This window comes from Urocitellus parryii, chromosome 15 (assembly GCF_045843805.1).
Source record: "Urocitellus parryii isolate mUroPar1 chromosome 15, mUroPar1.hap1, whole genome shotgun sequence".
Taxonomy (NCBI): Eukaryota; Metazoa; Chordata; class Mammalia; order Rodentia; family Sciuridae; genus Urocitellus; species Urocitellus parryii.
In genome coordinates, this window is record NC_135545.1 from 53,297,307 (window position 1) to 53,320,295 (window position 22,989).

The 22,989-nt window shown below is 46.7% G+C and overlaps 1 protein-coding gene across 1 annotated transcript in view; it reads right to left on the reverse strand.

Annotated features, from left to right (window-relative positions):
- Nucleotides 1-22,989, reverse strand: part of Pkd1l3 (polycystin 1 like 3, transient receptor potential channel interacting) — a 79,832-nt gene that overhangs the window by 958 nt on the left and 55,885 nt on the right. Inside the window, exons 31-42 of the mRNA XM_026392991.2 lie at nucleotides 20,574-20,799; nucleotides 19,177-19,381; nucleotides 17,838-17,934; nucleotides 16,177-16,314; nucleotides 14,733-14,918; nucleotides 13,286-13,613; nucleotides 12,285-12,418; nucleotides 9,945-10,072; nucleotides 7,542-7,702; nucleotides 4,740-4,950; nucleotides 3,067-3,168; nucleotides 2,491-2,622 (exon numbers count right to left, since the gene is read on the reverse strand). Coding sequence (XP_026248776.2) covers nucleotides 2,491-2,622; nucleotides 3,067-3,168; nucleotides 4,740-4,950; nucleotides 7,542-7,702; nucleotides 9,945-10,072; nucleotides 12,285-12,418; nucleotides 13,286-13,613; nucleotides 14,733-14,918; nucleotides 16,177-16,314; nucleotides 17,838-17,934; nucleotides 19,177-19,381; nucleotides 20,574-20,799 — 2,048 coding nt within the window. The remainder of the gene's footprint in view (nucleotides 1-2,490; nucleotides 2,623-3,066; nucleotides 3,169-4,739; nucleotides 4,951-7,541; nucleotides 7,703-9,944; nucleotides 10,073-12,284; nucleotides 12,419-13,285; nucleotides 13,614-14,732; nucleotides 14,919-16,176; nucleotides 16,315-17,837; nucleotides 17,935-19,176; nucleotides 19,382-20,573; nucleotides 20,800-22,989) is intronic.

Consider the following 22,989-nt stretch of genomic DNA (forward strand, 5'->3'; position numbering starts at 1 on the left):
CTTTTGTTCTTTATTATTAGTACATCCTGCTCTGCTTACCTCCTAGCCTAGCCTGGCATAAGAGGAAATTATGGGAAAAGGAAAACTATCTCCAATTTTCCCACATTTCTCAACCACTTATATGTTAAAAATACCAGTTCCACAAACAAACAATTAACCTCAGAAAAACCTAAATGATTAAGTGACTTTTATAGCAAAGAAAAAAAAATGTAGGAAATAGTAATGGTAGACTGCACTTAAAGGCTGTAGGTATCAAAAAATTACATTTAGTAAACTAGTCAGAAAATATCCTCCACCACCCCCAACGGAGGCTATTAAAAATTTATGTACAAAGGTCCTCACACATTGCTACTAAGAATATAAAACAGTGCAGCTGCTTTGGAAGACAGTCTGACAGTCACTCAAACAGTTAAACAAAACATATCCAGGGACTGTGGAAGCAGATCAGTGGTAGAATGCTTTCCTAGCATGCATGTAGCCCATGGTCAATCCTCCAGCACTCAAAAAAAAAAAATGTCCAAACAAAATCATGCACATAAATATGCATATAACATTATTCATAGTAGCCAAAATATGGAAATGACCCAAAGATCCATCAACAGACAAATGGATGGTAATCTGTGGTATATCCATGAAATGAAATATGATTCACACATAAAGAGGAATGAATTACTGATCCGTGCTACAATGGTGAACCTCACATCGTTATCCTAAGAGGATGAAGCCAGCCATAAAAACTAATATATATATATATATATATATATATATATATATATATATATATATATATATAATTGGAATACCTGGGTGTCAAAATTGCTCCCTGATAAAGGGGCAAAGGGGCAAACATGTTTCCTGAACACTACAAAATCATTTCCAAGATATCAGATCGGTGCAGGGCAAAGACACTGTGGTATAATAGGAAATATATTTGACCTTTGTCCCTGGCTCCTCCCCCAGAGCTCCTAAAACCACTGCAATTTCCTGAGTGATAGCAGTGCACTCTGCTGTTCCATAACAAGCCTTCATGAGCACACCTGAGCTTATGCTAATGAGGCAACTTAGGGCAGGACCCCTAGATAGCTTCAGAATGGGGCTATCACCAGAAAGATCTTTCTAACCCACCAGTCTCCATGAGAAGAAGGAGCAGTGCAGAGTGGAATCAATCTTTATAAAAGATGTGAAGAGTGTTACTAAATCCATGAAGGTGCTAGGAGGGTGGCTCACCCAGAGGGTGCATGGAAGTGCCACACCCTTCCCTCTCACCTTACCTCTGTGCCTCTTCATCTAGCTATTCATGTGCATCCTTGCACCCTTTATAGTAAATGGGTTTATGTTATTTATTCTATTTTATCTTAAAATTTATTATAATGTCCTTTAAAATAAGTAAGAGTTTTCCTGAGTCTTGAGAGCTGAGTTAGCAAGTTAATTGAGCTCAAGGAGAGAGTTATGGGAACCCTGACTGGTCAGCAATATAGATGACACCTACAACTAGCAGTGTATCTGAAGTGGGGGCAGTCTTATGGGACTGAGTTCTCTGCCTGAGTGATTGACACTACCTTCAAGCATATAGCATCACAACTAGATCAATTTATAGGACATTCCGTTGGTGTCCACTGGAATGTTGGTGTGGGGAAAACCTCACAAAATTTCCTGGCTTCTGTAAAAGCAGCTTTCTCTTCCAAATGATCCATTAACATGGTTATGCGTTGCAACTTAGAGAAACACATCACTGCTCTTGGACAGAAATGTAAAAATCAGAGAATGAGTTGTAAGGATCTGTAGGTATGTAGTTTTAGGAAAGATTTTAGGGAATCTTCCAACTGGGCAGGGAAGGGAGAGCTAGTACAGCTACACCTCCAGAAGGACATTAAAACACATCCAAGTCAACCTAGGCTCCAACCTCACCTCTTCTCCTTTCTAGTTCTGGTCCTAAGTCGGGGATCTCAATTCTGTGGGCATCAGGTTCCTTCTCTGTAGCATGTGGCTGGATTTGTGTACTTCCCCTGAGCTTGGCCTTTCACTATTCAGGACCTGTGAGGCACACTAGGACTAACAGTCACCTGTGGTTGGAGGTTGACGGAGGGGCCCCAGCTCGACCCTCGTGAGCCACGCTGCTGTGGCAGAGGTTTCAGATTGTAGTACAGAGTTCTCAACCTTGGCTAGACATTCATATCACTGCAGAGATTTTAAAAATGCCAACTCCAGGGTTGTCCCTGAGCTTCTTGTGTTGGTTTTAGGAGTAATTCCAAGGTATAGTCAGGGCCAAGAATCACTGGTGAGCAGGAGACCCCATTCTAGGCCCAGCACTGCCCTTCACTTGCTTGTGACCTCGAGGAAGTAATTTTCTCCTGGGCCTTAGTTTCCCTTCCTGAGAAATTAGTGTTTTGAGTTATACTGGTCTCTGAAATTCACCATCTAATGTTACTCAGCCAGAGTCTTCATAGTTCAAGGTTAATTAAAAGGCAAGAATAGGCCAAAGGAACTCACCTGACCACACTTCTGCTCCTCGCTGAAGGCCACCAGAATGACAGAGATAAATAGATTCAGCACCACAAATGTCATGAAAATAATGCAGGACCCAATTAGGAAGGAACCAAGCACAGGACTGTAGCTCAGCACCTGAAAGTAAGAAGGCCATCCATTCCTGGTATCCTTTGTGCAAGCTGCCACCCCATTCCCTAGGACCATAAGAGGGAAATTGGACCTTGGAGCTGGGCAAAGAAGTATGGGCAGAGCTCTCTGGAGCTAGCCCAGGGAAGGGAGTCGGGGGTGGGGTGGCCCTCCTGCCCACCACTACTTCCTCTAAAGACAGGTGCTGGTCCTGACTACTGCCAAGAATACTCCTGTTGGAGACCCCCAGCATAGTCCTCCTGAGCATCCACTGCCTTGTGTTCTGTGTGCAGGGGTCTCCAGGGCAGGCTGCCTAGACAAAGGGGAACATATGACCAAAGCTGCCCTGTGCTTGCCAGGCCATGGACCAGAAGGATGAGGGGGGTGGTGGGGAGAGATTTTTCTACTTTTCACAGAGACACAGGGTGGTTGCACAGTCCGCCCCACCATTACCTCCTCATAGTTGAAGATTCCTAGCTGAAGGCTGATCATCGTTTCTGCTGCATCAAAGAGGGTCTTGTAGGAATGGAGTTTCCAACCAAATATTAAGTTTGACTATCATAGAAAGAGACCTCATGAGCAGGGAAAAGAGCATGAATCCCCAAATCCTGCTGTTTGACACAGTAGCCTATGTTAGCTACCTCCTTGGTCTGGCCTGGCCAAGCTGTCCATACCCACCCAGACATGCAGGTGGTGTATATACTTCCAGTTTTGTGTGGAATGTGTGTTTTTCTCTGTGGGCCTTTGCATACAAGACCACATGTGTCCTGTGTGATTGCATGGACCTGTACACCTGTGGACATCATACCTGCATACCTATGCTGTGTGCATGCAGGCACCCATCACCTAAGCCCCTGCTGCTTTCACCAGATGGCTATGCAAAGAAAGTAGGGAAATTGGACATTATGATGCCCCACCCTCTTTCCTCCGGGGCAGTTGGATTGGATGGACAATGGGCTTTGCCCATCTGGGCATGGCTTTCCCCTCAACACACAACCCTTTCCCAGATTTTCCCAGGGCTGCGGTGTCAGAGGAAGGCCCAAAACCACATGGCTCTGAGTTGGTGACTTCTGGCCCCAGAGGACACTGCAATGTCCTTGCACTGCAAATGGCAGACTGAACAAATTGACATGAATTAGAGCATTTGAATAAAACCACCTCTTTCAGCATACACCCTCAACCAGACCACTCCATCGGTGTGCTCTACCCTGTTTTTGAGGTTGGGACAGGAAGAAAGAGGTGGGGGCAGAGATGACAGGGATACCAAAGGGTTGAAGGTAAAGGCAGAGTGGGGACTAGAATGTAGTGGACGTGTGGTCAGGGAAAGGTGGGAGATAGGAGACTAGATGTGGTCAAGGTGAGAATGAGAAGGGGTCAGGATCAACATAGGGCTAAAGAGTCAAAGATGAGTGGGGGGCAGGAGTATGATGGAAATTGTGGATTAGCTGAGCATCAGGATTGGGGTTCATATGTGGATGGAGATCAGGATGTGGCCGGGTTGGAAGAGGGTCTTAGTTTCTCACATTACTTGGTAATAAGAAAGAGTTGAATGTTTTTATGGTTTTTTTGTTCTATTTTGTTTTCCAGTCATTAAAGATGTGATTGTCAGAATGTGCTCAGTGTTAAGGGGTTGAATGAAACAGCATTGATCCTGCTAAATTCAGACCTTATGTCTGTGGCAACAGTGCTGACATGGCCTGTGGACAGTCAACCCTCACTTCCCCATCCCTACCCTAACTCAAGGACAGGGGTGACCCAGGTCATCCACCAGCACAGTAAGAGTGCTCTATGCCTGCCTGGACATTAGCCCTGTGCCTTCGGAACAACTGGATATCAGGAGAACAGGCAGAGTCTAGCTGCAGAAAGGAATCCATCATTGGAAGGAGTTGGGCCCTTTCAGTTCCAGAGCCTATGCTTCCTCACTCTACTCAACTAAGATCTCTAGTCTTTGCCATTTGATGTGGCCATCTCATGAGCACCCAGCTAAAATACCCAAGACTCAGAAGATCTGCCATCTTCCTCAGGTTCCCAGAGTCTCCCTGGCCCTAACTGTTCACTCCACACCACCTGGTAGCCTTGGCTTCCATGGACATCAGCTCTGGGGTTTTCCCAAAGGAGCCACTCACCGCAATGGAATAAGCCAGGAGCATGATAACAATGATGGTAATAAAGCCTGAAATGTCGCCCCAGGCCCGGCGTAGAGCCGAGGTGATCATGTTCATTTTGGGATTCAACCTGAGAAGATGCCAAAGCTTCACTGTAGACAGGAGTACCAGGAAGGCAATAATGTATCCAAGGGCAGCATCAGCTGCTGCTGTCTCACTGAAACTGATCCCCCTGTGGGAACAAAATGGGAAGTCTGGGTCTTAGAGACCATAAGCAATGCAGCTAAAATCCATCTGGATTCAGGATTAGACACATATTGTCTATGGTCTCAGAGGCTATCAAATCCAGAAACAGATCTCGGGGAGAGAAGTCCAATTCCCCAAACTGGTGATGTTGATGATAGTGATGGTGATGTTATAGTGATGATGGTGGTATATTGATGATAGTAATGACAATGGTGATGATGTTGACAATGATGGTTGTGATGTTGAGGATGGTGATGATAGTGGTGATGGTAATGATGATGGTGGTGATATTGATGATAGTGTTGACTATGGTGATGATGATGGGGTGATAATTATGATGATGATGGTGATAATGGGAATGATGATGGAGATGAGAATGGTAATGATATTGGTTGGTGGTATTGGTGAAGATAGTGATGATGGTGGTAGTGACAATGAGAATAATGATGTTAGGATGATGGTGATGATGATGGTGATGAAGATGATGATGTAATCATGAAGGCTATGGTTATGGTGTTCATGAGGCCTTTAATTAGCTGTCTTTATTAAAGGTTGTAGAACTAGGGAGAAAAGGTAAAGGAGGAATCCTTTCAGGATTAAGGGGATAGAGCTAAGAGACATCTTTGAGCCTCCCTCTCCCTGTTTTGAGGCCAGTAGATGCCACCCTCTCTGCACACTTGTCTGAGTGTACATCTATAGCTGCCCTATATTTGAAGGAAGGATCAAAGAAGTATCCATTTGTTGTACTAAGTGAAACTTCATTTGCTTAGTCTCATTTGAACTTCAAGATGAAGTACATCTTTCCAGGCATGGTGATGCATGCCTGTAATCCCACCAACTCAGGAGGCTGAAGCAGAAGGATTGCAAGTTCAAGCCAGTCTCAGCAACTTAGTGAGGCCTTAAGCAACTTGGCGAGACTCTGTCTCAAAATAAAAAAGGCAAGGGAGGTGGCTCAGTGGTTAACTGCCCAGTACCAAAAAAAAAAAAAAAAACAAAAAAAAAAAAAACAAAAAAAACCATGATAAAGTATAGCTTACTATTTCCTTTTCATAGATAAGGAGAGAAAGTTGGCACAAGGTCACTCAGCTAGTGACATAAACAGTCATTTGTGAGTGGTAAGAGAAGTTGAAACCTACATATGTCTGATTTCTAAATCCAGGCTGTGCCCAACATCACACCTTGTTCCATTCTCTTCTTGTGCCTTTGTACTTTAAATTCATTCTTAACTATAAAGAGAAAATCATATTACAGAAAAATATTGAATGATCCCAAGTTTGTAAAAGCTTAGGAGATATATATATATATATATCCTACATTTTATATATATATAAAATGTATTATATGTTATATATAATATTTATGTATTATATATGTTATATGTATGATAATATAATAGTATTTATTATATATCAACATAATACATATTAAATTAACTCCTTAAATTGAGCAATACTTCTAGTATCATATATTATTTTAATATTTTTTATATATAGGGGCTTGGGGATGTAACTTATTCATAGAACACATGTTTAGCATGCCAAAGTGCCTGGGTTCAATTTCCAGGACCAAAAAAACCAAAGTTATATCACACACAGATACACATACATACATTCATGGGTGTGACACAAAGAAGATCTAAATGTTGGTTTGTTGAATGAATGAGACAATGTTAGAGGTTAGGAATAGAGTTCAATTTCTGACTCCAGTATGTATTGGGTGTGTGACCTTGTGCAAACAATTTAACCTCTCTAAGCCTCATTACAAATAATTCTCTTATTTGTAAAAAAGAGAAGATAAGACCATCTCTTAGAAGTCTCAGGAATATTAAGATAGGTAAGAAAGTGCTTTCACAGTGGTTTTGTAGGGCTGGAGATATAGCTCAGCGATAGAGCACCTGGTCAGCATGTGTGAAGCCCTGGGATTTTCATGACAGTGTACAACATCCAGCAATAACTCAATAAATATTTGTTATATCTATAAAAAGAGTGAGACAAGAAACACCATGACCCCAAATAAGCCACAGGGATCCTAGAGCCACATAAGCTAGATTTAAGTTACTTCTCTGCCAAAGTTAAGCTCTATTGTCGTGGGGAAGTCACATGACCTCCCTGAGCCTCAATTTCTGTGTTAAACAGGGCACTGATAACATCATCCTTCATCAGTTCTTATGTATCCTGTGAACACATAAGATATGTATGAACTCACCCTGCATAAGACATAGTGGATGCTTAACATGTTATAGCAGTTGTGGAGCTACTTGGGCTCTAATACTTGCAAGAGCTCCCCCAAAGACCAGGAAGGACTTCAGCAGCATACCACATGGTCCTACATTTTGGTAAGATTTACCAAGGTTAGCTATGTTGTATTTTGTCTTTAAAGAGTCCTCTCCAGTTGTATCTGCTTCAGGCACCACAGCTGAATCTAGGTGGCAACTGCAATTATTTCTACCAGGTGTGTCCCCTGGTCTGCTGAGGTCCACAGGATTTCCAAAGCCTCCCTGACCCCTGGGCCTCAGACAGCTAGAAGGAGGAGAGTCAGTCAGGGAGGGGGGGCAGGGGAGCTAAGACAGTCACTTACTCCTCCCTGTGGCTCCTGTAGCCCTGAAGGTCACGCTCCACAAGGACAGCCCTCTTCACAAACACTGCCAGGGCACTCCAGCTGACCAGGATGATGGCTAGTTCCAGAAGATTCCACTTGCTGCAGAAATAGCCCCACTTCTGCTTCCTCATGAGCTTGCCCTGGGAAAAGAGCCGGAGCTTCTGCTAAAGGCTGCAGACCATGATCACTATCCCCTTACCCCACAGCTGCTCCTGTCCCCACCAGAGGGCTCTCTAGCAGGGGTTACTGATCCCAGCAAGGCTGTCCAGCCCTGGCCCCACCTACACAGAGTGCCTTAAGGCCTCTCTCCAACCTTGTATAGACTTCTCCCCTTGTCCTGGCTGTAGGATTTATAAGAGTAAATACAGTGTCTACTAAGAAAACAACTGAATTCTCTCTGATGCGGCAAAAAAAAAAAAAAAAAAAAATAGTGTGTGTGTGTGGGTACTCTCCTCCCACCCTCACTTTTCCAAGAGACTTTACTTTAGAAAACTTATAAACTCTGTGCCCCTTGAAAGTGTACATACATCTTTCCAAAAGTCAAACAAGCCTCCTGCCAGTTTTACAACTCAGAAATGTCTTTCTTAAGGACTGGAGAGCCATCTTTTTGGAAGGCAATTATGAAGGAAGATAGTGCCCCTTCTCAGGGTGTTCTCTGCTTGTGGGGTAGGTGCCCACCTCCTCAGGCTCCTAACTCAAGTGCCAGCCCTTCTCCTGTCATGAAGGCTAAAGCTTATGTTTCCTTTTTATTTAGGCAGTTAGAAAACTATATAATATATTATACATTGTATATTATATGTATGATAAATATTATAAATATTTACATATAAATATGGTGATTCCCAGGTGAATTTAGAAAGGATGAGGTGACAAATGGTGCAGTCCAGTCCTCTGCTTGAGGGTGCCCGTCACCCCCTTCAGAGCAGGAGTGCTGTGGGTTCTGTCTGCTTCACTGTACTGCAGGTTGTGCTCACCTTCTGTCTTTGCAACCCCTAGAGCCACTGCACAGGACACACCTCACATTCTGGTCTGATGCTTATTCAATAACAAGAGTTGTTTTTCCTCAGGAGGAAGGGGAGTGGTTGGTTGCTTGATGCGTGTGGCTTCGGTTTTGCAAGATGGAGAGTTCTGGAGATGTTAGTGATGGTGGTGGGATGATGGAGAATGTGCTTACTGCATACTTAGGTGTGTGCATAAAATGCAAAGTGGTGAGTTTTATATATACTTCACAGTTAAGAATCAATAATTTAAAACAATTACATTTCTTTCTTTCCTTTCTGTCTCGGGGAGAGGTTTCCTGGACTGGCAGGAGACTGGGTTTAGCCATACTTTCCCAACAAGTGTCCCAAGTCAGAGCTAGTCATCCTGCCAGCCCTCCTCTTCCTCCTCTTCCCCTTCCATGCAGAAGAACCGTGACCTAAGGAGGGGTACTTGTGTCTGGTTAGTGAGGAGGCCAAGTTTGCCTCCATAATAATGAGGATTGTTAAAACTGCTGAGCAGCACTCTGAAGAAAAGTGAAGGTTTTGGGGAATGACTTTGTGAAGCAACTGCAAACAGAATGCAAAGACAACCGAGAGAAGAGAAGTGAAGGGTCAAGGGGGTGGTCAGTCCCTCTGCTGGGAGGGACAAGTGAAATGATGTTGATGTCTCTGGCTGTGGGCTTGACTTGGTGATGGTGGGAGCCCTGTGTGGCCTGCTTTAGGAGGTCATGTTGCAGCATGGGGGTGAGTATGAAGGTCAGGCATCAGGCTCTGTGTTCAAATGCTGATCTTGGTGGCGGGGGAGTGGTTCATTCCTAGCATGCGTGAGGCCCTGAGTTCCATCCTCAGCATTGGATGAATATCTCACTTTGGGTGAGATGGGGCTCTACAGCTAACTCCCAGCAAGTTGTAGCATCTCCCAGTCCTCACCATAATCAACAGCTGCACCTTCCTGGTGTAACACAACAGTGAAGGAGGTAAAGGGGATTTTGCCTACTTCCTAGGGACAACAGATAAGAACAGAACACACCAAGAACCTCACCATCTAAGCTCAGAGTATCCTCTGAATGGGGACAACCACCCTCACATCCTACCATCCCCTCACCTCAGCTCTTTGGAAGGTCTCAATTAAGCAGAAATAGGGACCAGTCCTCCATCCCCAACCCACTAGAAGGACCTCAGAGCTGTTGATTCCTGAGGAGTGCCAGCCTTGGTCCTTCCCATGCCTGACATTGTAGACAGAAGCCTGGGTCATCTGTTAGAACCAACCAGGACCAAAAGGCTGACACCATACTTAAGGCAAAGCCTTGCTGCCACCTTCTTCAGGCCCACTCTAAGCGGGGGTCGGGGGGAGACTAGGCACACCTCAGAGCCACCCCTGCCTGTGCACATGTCCCCTCACCTGCACTACCATGTAGTAGAAGAGGAAGATGAAGTAAATGATCTCCGCTGCCACCACAAAGGGGTGCCAGCCATTGGTAAAGGGGTACAGGCGGAGGCTCTGCAGGGCCGCGTGTGTGAAGAAGGTTCCTGGAAGCACAGAGTATATGTCAGTCCAGGCCACTTGCCTCTCAGACCAGTAGACAGGCTGGAGGACAAGCTCAGACACTTCCAAGGGGTGGCAGGATCAGAGGAGAGGACTCAGAGACCCAAGGGACTGAGTGTGGACACATGCTCCATGCCATAGACCATGCACACACTGGAAGGGATGAAAGGGGATGCACTGGAAGTTCCACGGGACACATGGCCATTCATGCAGTCACCTCCAGCAAAGCATCCACCCCATCAGCATCAGTCCTTGCTTTCCTCCAGCTGGCTTGCTTAAAGCCACTCTACTGCAGATCAGTCCATCTGGTGGCCAGTATGCCTAAAACCCAACCTCCTTTTGAATATTTTTCCTGCACTTGTGTGTCTTTTCCTTATTTTCTGCTAATTGTTGTTGGTGGTGTTTTGTTCTTTTTCCACTGTAATGATATTTGGGTGATAATGTTGTAAACTAGTTTGACTGGTGAGGCTGGTGGAGACAAAGTCAGCTAAGGGTGACAAGGAAGACATGGAAGCCATCTGAACCCCTGAGGGACTTCAGTGCTTGGCAGACTCCATCAGCCCTCCACAGACTTCTTATGTGTGCAAACACAATTCAATCAGGGGAGGTTTGGACAAGTTATTTTAGAGTTCCTTAAGAGACAAAAAAGGAGGCAAAAATATACAAATAACTCCAAAAACAAAATTAGAAAGAATTCATTGACCGTAGGGACTGACAATGGAAGTCAAAGCCTTTTACTTGTTCACTTTACACAACTTTGAATTTTTATTTATTGTTGTTATGATGATGATCATGATGACGTGGGTCAGTGATGAGCATGTACTCTACCACTGAGCTGCATCCCCAACCCTTTTTATTTTTTATTTTGAGACAGGGTCATGCTAAGTTGCTAAGGCTGGCCTTGAACCTAAAATCCTTCTGCCTTAAAAATCCTTTTATTGGCATTACACCGGGAAGGTGCAGCTGTTGAGGGCTGGGAGATGCTACAGCTTGCTGGGAGTCAGCTGTAGGGCCCCATCTCACCCCAAATTAGATATTCATCCTATGCTGGGGATGTAACCCAGGGCCTCACGCATGCTAGGACTGAACCACTTAAAATCCCTTCTGCTGGGATTACAGGTGCACACCACCACACTTGGCTTCAACCTGAATTAAAAAAAAAAAAAAACACAAGCATATGTTACGTTTTTCTGTGTATGTTATGCTAGGTCTTGAACCCAAAGGTACTCTACCACTAATCTACATCCCCAACCCTTCTATTTTTTTATTTTTTGAGTGAGGGTCTCGCTAAGTTGGACAGGCTGCCCTCAAACTTGAGATCCTCCTGCCTCAGCCTCTCAAAGTGCTGGAATTACAGATGTGAGCCACCATAACTGGGTGAAATTATGTTGTAATTATAAAAGTAATATATAATTGCTGGGAATGATGGCACATACCTGTAATCCCAGCCAACCAGAAGACTGAGGCAGGAGGATCACAAATTCGAGGCCAACCTCAGCAACTTACCAAGACTTTGTCTCTACATAAAAATAAAAGGGACTGGGGATGTAGCTCAGTGGTAAAGTACACCTGGGTTCAATCCCCAGTACCACAAAAAACAAATAAAATATAATTTAATATTTTCTAAATGTTCAGTTTTTAGTGGAGAGGAGGTTGAGTTTTAGGCAAATTGAGCATTAACTGAACAGGCTATAGGTTGGTGTTTTTAATAGCCTATGATTAACATTTTAAAAGAGGAGGCAGAAAGGAGGGGATAGAATGGGAAATAGGAGAGCATCCCATGTAGTTGGGGAAAACATTTTTTATGAAGCTTTAGTTTTGGTTGTATACAAATGTTGAATTGTTATATCAAATGTGCTTCCTAGTGTAGATTGATGCACACTTTATAAAATGTTCTTTTAGGTAACGTTACCTGTTAACAGGTAACCTTCACCAGCCCCTGTCTAGAGCTTCCATTTCGCTCCTCCAATACAATAGAAAGCTCCAGAATGAGCTGGAAGAGCTGCCTTCAGGCTCCAACTGTGTCACTTTGGGCCAGAGAGAAGAGGGGAAGAAGTCTAGGCCAGCTCTGACACCTTGATTTTGGGGGCCCAGGGATGTACAGTAGCAGGAAAAACCAGAGCCACCCCCAATTTCCCATCCCAGCTGGGTCAGGAGACCCAGCCCAGAGGAGACCCAGCAGGGGAGGCAGCCCACCCAGGCCACTGGTCTCCAGCGTGAGTGTGACGATGCAGAACAGGTTGACATTGGCATTGTAGACGGTGAACTCCACAAACACTGCTCTAGTCAGAGTATCCAGCCAGGTGTTGTCAAAGAGATACTGAAGAATTCTGTGGGAAAGAGCAGCATCTGGGGCATCTCCATCCTGTGGAGGCCCCTGCCCCTCAGCCCTGGATGGGACCAGGGTTTCCTGTTTAAACCTCCCTTTGCCCTTGCTCTGATCCTTGGCCACCAGGATCGCTCCTTAGAATGGTCCCACTTGGCCAGCCCTATCATGATATCTGGTACCCACAGTCTCTTGGCCATCAGAGCAGAAGCTTTCAAAGGATGGTCCCCAACCAGCATTTGGGAACTTATTGCAGATTTTCAGGCCTCACCTCAGACCTGCTGAATCAGAAACTTGGGGCTAGAGGATATGTGCTCTGATGAGTCCTCCATTCAGGGGAGTCTCATGCTTTTTTAATGACAGCTATGATATTGGAGGAATGCCATAAAACACCAGGGGCTTAGGCAGGCAGCAGCTGCAACAGTGAGGTCCTCTGGAGGCTGGTAGCTCACAAGACCAGATCCTGGGAAGTTGTCAGCTGACTGTAGCACATGTTCTGACGATGGCCCATGACCATCAAACCCTGAATGCCCCCTGTACAACCTAACCACCTCTCCAGGCCTTGGTTTCCTCGTCTACCATAGTGTTAACACAAGTCCCTCAAGATCATTGCGAGGAGTGCTTGCCTCTGCACCCACATGTATGCCCATGAGCATAGTAACAATGGCTGGAAAGGGATTTTTCCCCCAACTCTGAGAATGCAGTTTCTAAGGGCCTGAAAACATAATGAGTGCTTCTGAGTCTCCCCCGCCTTCCCAAAGTGACATGAAGGAACTTGACTTAGCCCCATTTTGAAGGCTGAGTCTTCCAGTCTAACATGGATTCTAGAAAATTGCTCCACTCAGCTACAAAAGAATCAAGTCAGCCTTACCTTGATGCACTTTGGAGATCAGTCCCCAAAGGGACCACATAGCCTCCTCCTCGGTACACAGTGAGTTTGCCCCACATGGGATAACCTTGACGTTGGCTCTGGCTCTGGTACTGCCAAGCCTGGGGAAAGCGGTTGCTATTATTGAGGGTGGAGGCATTCCAGCCTTCTCCATAGTCTGCCAGGTCTTCAACATCCTGGGAATATGGCGCATGACATCTGTCCAAAGAAGCCTGCAGCTGTTGGACCAGAAGGCAAGAGTTTTCCCGGATCCTCACTTGGCGAATGTGGGCACTGCCAACTAGCTTGGAGTTTCCATCAGTGACAAAGCCTAAAGATGAAAACCACGTCAGTAAATCTAACTATCAAAATCATCTTAACACATTCCAAGCTCCCTGGCCTGGACGCTCCTCTGAACTTCAGTCTGCCCATCATAGAGACAGCCCAGAGAAGCTCGTGACCAACCATTATCTACTCTCATCCCAACGACTTTGCCATCTTTCTATCTTGGATTTACTCTATGCCCTCCATAGGTTCTCTTGGGGAATGGCACTCCTCACCCTAGCATCAACTTGGATACCATCTGTGCCCTTTCCCCTCAATCCTCACACTCTTTTGGAGGCAGGTATTGAGGATTGAACTCAATGACACTTACCACTGAGCTACATCCTGTCTTTTTATTTTGAGACAGGGCCTTGCTAAATTGCTGAGGCTGGCCTTGAACTTGTAATCCTCCTTCCTTAGCCTCCCAAGTCACTGGGAGCAAGCTCTGCTGTGCATGGCTCAACTCATATTCTAATGTTCACCATATCCCAGCATTACCACCTCTTCCATGTTTTATGTACCCATCCCCTTCTTTCCATCACACTGTCCTCTGACTCTGCATCAGCTCCCAGCATGTCTCCCTAGCATCTTGACTAGCCCACCATCTACCCCAGCTTCCGGGTGCTTCCAGAATGATTCTTATACCACAGATTTGTGTTGCTCCCTTATTGAGAAAACTCCTGTGGTGCCTCCTTTCCTCAAAGATAAAAGGTGAATTCAGCTCCTTCACAGCCTGGTCCCTGCTTCTCACTGGTCCTTAACTCAGACCCTACATTGTCACTATACTCAGTGCTGTGTAGTTCTTAGGATGTGCCATGGAGTGCCCAGGCTCAGATATTCTCGTGTTGTTTGTCCTGCCTAGTGCCCGGTTTTTGCCTAGCCAATGTCTGCTAGCTTAACTCTCATTTAAGATTTCTCCCCTCTGCTTCAGAGGAGAGTTAGTGACCTTCCCTGCACATGCCCAGCTATCCAGAGGGTCTCCTTCAATAGCATATGGCTATTGGAATAACCACTCGCCTATTCATTGCCTTTGTTATGAGGCAGATTGTGGACTTGCACCATCTCATAAGGAGACCGTATTGTCATTGACCCTCACTTCCCCAAGAGTAGCATGCAGGGACTGTACCTGTGTAATGACCGTACAGGTTGTTCACAAGGGTGGTGTTAGCCCACTCGAAGAACTCTTGGAAGCCCAGCACAGCTGAAAAGCCTCGGGTGAAGCTGTGTTCGAGGTGTCTATTGAAATGGTAGGCACTGGGGTCCCTCTGCCCATAGGCCACCAGCAGTAGCATCCATAGGAAGCCCAGGTACGCTGGAAAGGAGGCACAACCGCCAGTCAGGCAGGATTCTCGACTCCACCAAGTTAGGGTAGAACGTGGATGGTGCATGGCTCAGAAGAGTGGAGGTCTCACAGAATAGCCCTTCCCCTTTGGAATAACAGAGCCAATCTTCACAGAGACTGCAGAGAGCAGTGAAGTCCTTGGACCAGGAGGCCTCCTGTCTGGGTTCCAATCCCAGCTGTGCCACTTGCTATCCACAGGCCCTTTGCAAATGATTCAGTCCCTCTGTGACTCACTCCTTATCTGTGGAATTTGCATATAATTTTCTGGCACAGGGTTGTGAGGAGGTGATCAGTTAATATTTATAAGCACTTAAAACAGAGGCTGCACAGAGTTTGTGCTGTGTTAGTGTAAAATAGAATCATTTAAAACATGCATCTGCCCTGTTGCATTGCTGAGGACACAGTAATGAAGGAGTCAGTTGTATTTCCTGTCATAGAACTTGCCTGGCTCGCTGGAGACAGAACGGTGTGATGTGAGAGCTCACCAGATGCACACATCTGATTCAGGAGGTTCTACATCATAATCACTTTGGGGAACAGATTCCTACTGAGCCAGAACCTTGGCCTAGGCCTGGGGAACATTCTGAGGACTCTTCCCCCGAGGACCTGGACAGATACCAATGAGTAGGACAGTTCAGGACTGTACTGCACTCTCTCCCTGAGGCCCCCAACAGGACTGGGCCCGCTCACTTCCTTCCCTCCTTCTACTCTCCCTTCCCACCACTGAACCCAGGGCCACCTCCCAGATGAACTCCTTGCACCCAGATCTGCTCTGGGGAACTCAGAGGAAAATGCCCCCTGAGATTTGGGAACTCCTGGCCAGAGGGCCCAGGGAAACCTCTGTGAAGACACAGTGATCAGGCTGAGATTTAAAGGATGAGCAGAATTATCCAGAAGAAAGCTGGGGAGGAAGGGTGGACACCTTCCAGGCAGGAATCATCTGGCCAAAAGAGAGAGCCCTGGGTCCAAGGTCTGTAGAAGCCACTGTGGCTGGAGTTTGGGGCACAAGGAACAGAGGGGGTTTCTGCAGTGGGTGGAGCCTCAGGAGGGAACTCAGACTTCATCCTAAGGGCCCTAAGGACACTAAAGGATTTCAAGTGTAGAGCAGAAGCTGGGGTAAGTTGCCATCTAGGGAAACTGAGGCTCAGAAGCCGGGAGACACTTGGCAAAGACTGTGCAGTGAGTGTGCCAGGTCTGTGCTGAGACCCAGACTGGGAAGCCTGCCTACCCAAGATTTCTCTGCTTAGGGCAAATGCTCTCTGTTCCTTGAGGTGGGTGGTTTTCATCTTCTCAATGGCGGTGGCAAGAGGTGGCTGATAGACGGGCTTGCTGCTGCATCTTCGTGCTCGGAACAAGATGTAGGGGCCTGTGGGAACAAGAATGCCAGGGCAGTCCCCCAAGCAGGCAGTGGGACCAGGCTCTGTGCAATCAGAGATGCCGATTGTTAGCACTCTTCTGCTGTAGCCACTTAAGGGAGCGCACTGACCCAGCTACCTTTTGGATCCATGCCCCCAGTGACTCCTAACACCAGAATTTGCCATCTCTTGCCTCCCTACTGCCCCCCCCTCATTTCCACATATGACCTAATATTTTTGGTTCTCGTTAGCAACCCACAGTGATCTTTGTAAAATCACAAAACAGATCACCACTCTTCTGTTTAAAGACCTTCTATTTAAAGATCTCAGCTCGTCCAAGACCCTGCCTGATGCCTCTCTACCTTGTCTTTAATCATCACCTCTACCCCCAACTCTACCTGCTGCAGCCAAACTATCCATAATTGTTATAAAATGACAAGTTCCATCTGGCCCCAGGACCTTTGCGTACACCACTCTACCATCCTTCCTTCCTTCCCCCTCAGCAGAGGCCTGCACTGGTCCCTCCCAGCCCTGCTCTTAGATTTCAATTTGTGCACTTAATTGCTTAATGTCATCTCTCCAGATGGCCTGTTTATTCCAGAGGCAATGACCTGATCCTTCCAGGCAGTGTCATGCTGCCTAGGGCAAGGGTGGCGTGGAATTGACTTTAGTTGGGCAAGAGGGACTCTTCAGGAGTGACAGATCTACTTAAATCTGAATTGCAGTGAAGGTTACATAACCCTCTAAATTTATTAAAATCAGCCAATTGTGCACTAAAAATGAGTACATTTTATGTAAATTTTGTTCTTGAGCCATCATGGCTGGCATGCAGCCAGAGCTCTCTGAAGAATGGCCAGAGAAATGGTGGAATGAATGTTTAATTGTGCCAAGGCTGGCATAAATTTGGAGATGCCAAATTGGAGAAAAAGTACTCTGTTCTCCTCAAAGAAGGTTTTAATGGGCCTTGTGGATCTGTAGAGCCAACACTTTCTCCTAGAAAGAAGAACATGGTCCGGGTTGAGGCAACTGCACTGAGTGATCATGTGTGAACAGGGGCTCTGGTTTGTTTGTTCCTGACTTATTTTCCCTGAAGGTTGAGATGGGTTGTTAGAGGGTTCGTTCTACTTGCTTTGTTCCTTTGTTTTTGTACCCTCTCAGTGTCAGCGCTCAGGAATTTCCATCTGGAAGAACTACCTTGCCCAGGGACTTGAGTCTCAGGAAGAAAGCTGCTTGCTTGGAACACACAGAGAGGGCAGCCAGGGTAGAGAGAGGGAGGTCCCTGAGGTGTCTTTCTGGATGAAGGGTCATGCTGGGGTGTCAGAGCAAAAGGCTGGCGAGGGAAGGAACAGGCTGCTGGGCAGACAAGGGGCCACTTTTGTCTGACTGGTTTGGTGTGGCTCCCAAATCCAAGGAGAAGGCTGGAGGAAGACCGCCCGCCCCCCTAGGCTGCAGAGGCTGGACTCTGCAGTTGTATGGCCTCCTCAAGACCACTAGGTGGCTAGGACTATGCTTCCACCCACAGAGGCCCCATTACCTGGGCTGGACAGATGTCCTGGCAGTGGGGGCATAGTCTCCTCCTCCTCCTCCACTCTCTTCAAGACCAGCGCAAAGAAAGCAGCAAAGCCCAGAACCTGCAAATCACTGGGGTGAACCCCGAGCCCACCCTGGAAACTCTTAGGGCTGGTCCGAGAGGGACAGGACATTTGTGTGCTGGGCGCAGGAGCCAGGCTCTGGGGCAGGCAAGTGGGAAGCTGGCCACCCTTTGCAGAGAGGGAGGCAGTGAGGAGTGAGAGCCACCAGCCAGGTGGGGTACTGGCCAGACTGGAACTCACCAAACCTGCCCACCTCTACTCACCCACAGAGGACTTCCCCAGCCTGTGGGCTTCCAACATAGGGGCCCTCCTCCTCCTCCTCCACCCCGTCCTCCAGCCTTCACCTACTCTGCACAACAGTAGGGCTCTGCGGGGTGGCTGGGAACAGAAGAGTCAGGACACACCTGCGCCCTTATTATTCTAGCCTAGTCTGTGGGGAGTTCTCGAAGGTTTTGAGTCTTATCATAAAGTCTGTTCAGAGTAGAATGGGAAGCAAAGGATAGAAGGAGAGTGGGGTCTTGGTGACATCCCACAGGCGTCAGGAGTCACCAAGTGCCCCTCCTTTCTGCAGCCCCCACCCCAACACTAACTCCTCCCTACTGCCAGGGGTTCCCCAGAGATGGCCTGTTGACTGCTCCTTCCGAGGTGAGCTGGGCCCCCACCCACCCAGCTCCAGGTCAGGGCTTGGTGTTTCTTCAATGCTAGCACGCTTGTTGTAATTTTACCTTTCGGAAACAGGGCATAGCTCCTAATTGGTGCAAACACTTAATGACTGAGCATTATATTATGAAGGAAAATTTCTTTTAAATTGCCGTTCTCTCATAATCAAAAATATCTTAGAATTAAGGAAACAGGGTATTCATATTTATAGATATACATAGGGTCCAGGGCAAAATGTTTGTGATCTTAACTTCTCCTTCTTCCCAGGTCCTTGCACCTGTTAGGCAAGCTCTCCCACTGGCTACGTCCCAGCCCTGGGGTCTTAACTGCTTCACTGCAGGTCTCCTCCCCTACAGAATTTCTCACCATTCCATAATCTCACTTGGTTATGAAAGCAAGTCTCTCCACGCAGCACCAAGCCTGGCCCCGAGCGAGTGTCGGGTAACATGGGTTATTATGCCGAGGCCTTCATGACCCTCCCTGCCCAGAGCCTGCACAGAGGTGGTGCTCCATGGAGGCTCCTTGAATGCATCCATGGCCTAAGCCCAAGGCAGGACCAGTCATGGGAGGGTAAGGGCAGGTGGAGGGAAGAGGGTGGCACTTTGGAACAGGGGTTCTGACCTTAAGGGGCTGAGTGATGAACACACTCTCCACCAAGGACACAGCCATGGAGATGAGCCACCGGAGGGAGCTGGCCCGCCCATAGTGCAGTCCATAGAGCATCGTGAAGAAAGCCGCCATACCGCCCGTGGCCACCACCAGGAGCCAGCCCACCAGGACGCACCACCAGGGCAGGCCACCGCGGGGCCTCCTGGCCCGTGGAATACTACAAAGGAAGAGTGGACAGTCAGGGTGGTACCAGTGGCTCAAGTTCAAATCCTTTTCTGCCCTCATCATCTACATGACAGTGGCCAAGCTCCTTGACCTCCCAGACCCTCTGTTTTGTCCTCTGTAACCTGCTACCTCAAAAGACTATTCTAGGTGCTGGGGTTGTAGTTCAGTGATAGAGCGCTTGCCTCGTATGCATGAGGCACTGGGTTTGATCCATGGCACCACATAAAAATAAATTTAAAAAGACATTGTGTGGGGTTGGGGATGTGGCTCAAGCAGTAGCCTGGCATGCGTGCGGCCCGGGTTTGATCCTCAGCACCACATACAAAACAAAGATGTTGTGTCCGCCAATAACTAAAAAATAAATATATAAAAAAAAGACATTGTGTCCATCTACAACTAAAAAAAATTAACAGACTAGAGTCTGTCAAGTACAAGCAGTCTCATTAAGGTCTGCTGGAAGAAAGCCCCCCAACTAAACACTTTATACAGACTTGCTCCATTATTCCCTCATAGCAATCCTAGAAATGGGCTCTATATAATTTTTTTCACTTTTATCATGAAAAATGTCTCATCAAAAATTATCAAGCACAGAAAACCCTAGGTACAGCAATTGATTCCCACATTGTCACCACCTTGACATGCTATCCCATCTGTCCCTGGCTTCCTTCTCCCTTTATTAGGGAATATTTAAAAATAAGCTCCAGACATAATACAAAATCTAATTACTTCAAAGTGCAACTCAAAAATGATCATTTTCTTACCAAGTTACTATGCCATCATCACAGCTAACAAATGAGTAATAATTCCTCAGTGTCATCTAATAACCTGTCTGTAGTCAAATCTCACTATTTATCTTAAAAATATATAATTTGTTTTAAGTTTGAAACAGGAGATACCCATTATCATTCCCACTTTACAAGCGAAGGAGGCTCAGAGAAGGACTGGCTCAAGGGGGCACAGCTAGGAAAAAATCCACACGAAAATGGCTACAAATTGTAAAGTGCTGTGCCCAGGGTTGCAGGTGTCTTCCAAGGCAGCCTGGTTCAACATGCTTCCTGCAGGAGTCCCAAGTCCCTTCTGCTTAGAGGTCTGGGGTGAGAGCATCCTCCTAAGGTTCCTCAGGATAGGATGCCCTCTCCCACAGCCCCCAGGCTGTCCTGCTCGTCACTGGGAAAGCGGGTTACCTGACATATGCTGGGGCCAGGATGCCCAGCTGTCCCCCCAGACAGCCCTTCAGGGTCTGCAGCTGCCTGAGGGCCTGGGCGTGGCTGTGGCACGGGAAGCCTCCGGGCCCCACCAGTCTCAGCTCTTGCTCCAGGTGCTGCAGCTGAAGGTAGAGACACTGCCTGTAGGCGCTGCCCTTCCAGGGACTGCTGGGGGCCAACCTGGGCTCCTGGTACTGTGCTTTCTCTGGGGGGAGAAAAGAGAAAGCCATAGCTGAGCTGACTCGGAGCCAGTTCCAATCAAGATGGCAGCCGGGACAGAGGCAGCTGCCACCTCCCTGAGGATCCTAGAGCCATGACCACCATGGCCTCGTCCCATCTGTAGACACTTCACGTGGTAAGTCGTGAACTGGAAGCATGTTGTCTGTGAGTCTTGATCTTGCTTAAATCATAAAACGGTTCAAACAGAAAAGTGGAGAGTGATAAGAAGAAACCCCACACCCTGACACCCAGCTGCAAAATCAGTTCCCATGTGTTTTGCCAGCACCCACCCCACTATCCACATGGATCATTTTGAAGCAAATTCTGAAGTTTGTATCATCTCATTAAATAATTCAGTATATTTATGTAGAAGAGAAGGACTTTAAAAAAATAACCATGGCATTATGAATCTTTAGTAATTAACAATATTCCCATCAAATATTCATTCAGAGCCCAAGACCCCCTGATAATCCCATGAATATTCTTCCACAGTTGCTTTGTTCAAATTTCAGATTTAAAAAAAAAAAAGTTTTGATTTTTTTGCTGTTCTGGGGATAGAACCCAGGACCTGCACATGCAAAACAAGTGCTCTACTACTGGGCTACAAACCCAGATTCTCTGAAACTTTTTAAACATCTTTCGTTGTTTTAAATTGCAAAAGTACCAGATTTCTTGGGAGGAAAAAAAAAAAACAGATTTCCACTATTCCTTTTAAGAGAAGCATGCCTTTTAAGGGAAACGTGGACTCTACAGGTGGAACCAGGCCCCAGTCCTTGGGCAATGGGCTGGAAGGCTGCACCCAGGACATGCTGTCCTGCTGTGAGGGCTGGGCTCTGAACCCCTGTTCACCTTCCCAGAGGGTGTGTGCAGCTGGACACAGGAGATGGCAAAATGGAGCCCTCCCCTGTGATCCCGTCCCAGTTGCCAGTGAGAGATGAATGGGAATAGTTTGTGTGCAAAGAGAAGACTGTGGTAGGAATGTGTGCCACAGCTAGATCCTTGCCCTGGGCCTCCCTCACTGAAGCCTCAGCTGGAGAGTCCAGCGCCAACACACTCTATTGCAGGGCTCATGTTTCCAAGAAGGTGCCATCCCTACCAATCAAAACAGAACTAACGAAATACCTGCTTTGTGTCAGGTGGGTGGGGGGCTAAGCCTTCTATATATCTTACAATCTTGTTCAGTTCTCACAACTAGCCAAGAAGCCAGGCGGATTAGTGCCCCCATTTTATAGAAGAGGAAACTAAGTCTCAGAGAGGTTTATCAACTTGTCTTAAGTTGCACAGTTGCTATTGCATTGGGAGATCTTGAGTCAGGCTGTGTCCTTAATTCCAATGCCTCCCAAATCAGGGCCAAGAGTCCAGTGAAAGCAGAGCCCTGCCAGGATGACCTTCATGACCATGGGGTCAGTGTGGCCTGGCTACAAAGGCCCAAGTGCTACAGTAAGGGGATAGGACTTCATCTGGAGGACAGTGGCTCTCCAAATTCAAGGTGCATGAAAAGCAGCAAGGTGCCTGGCTGGAAATGCACATGCCTGGCCTGCCCCTGGAATATTTAATCATAGGGGTTTGGACCAAGATTATGAATACAAATCACTCATTCTATAACCCACACTGTGTTCTAAGCAAAGTTGAGACGTGACAAGTCTGAGTGCTAACACCCATTACAGCCATGAGGTGAGCAGTTTTGTTGTATCACAGGCTCCTGCCACGATGTTCTGCCTCACCCTAGGCCAAAGCAACAAGGCCAAGCCACCATGGACTGAAACCAGGAACCTTTCTTCCTTTTAAATTGATTATCTCAGGTATTTTGTCACAGTGATGGAAGCTGACCCAGAAGGGAAAAGGATCAAGAGGAGAGTAAGGAGAATGGATCAAACCACAACAAATGCCATATGTAGGACATGAGACAATGTTACTAAATTCTAGCTGGATATTATAGCAAAAGACACTGAATTTGAGATCTCCTACCTCTGCCAAACAAGAGATCAACAAGTGGTAGAGAAGCATTAAAGATTTAGTGGCTCCAACTGAGATTTTCCTTGACTTATGGATTAATTAGGAGGATTGAGTAGGAATAGAGAAAAGAACTTTGTCACTCTGTGAATCAATGTCCTTTAATGTGTTCTGCTGCCCTGGTCGTCCGTCATCTTGTGTCCTGCCCCACACATTTGAAAGC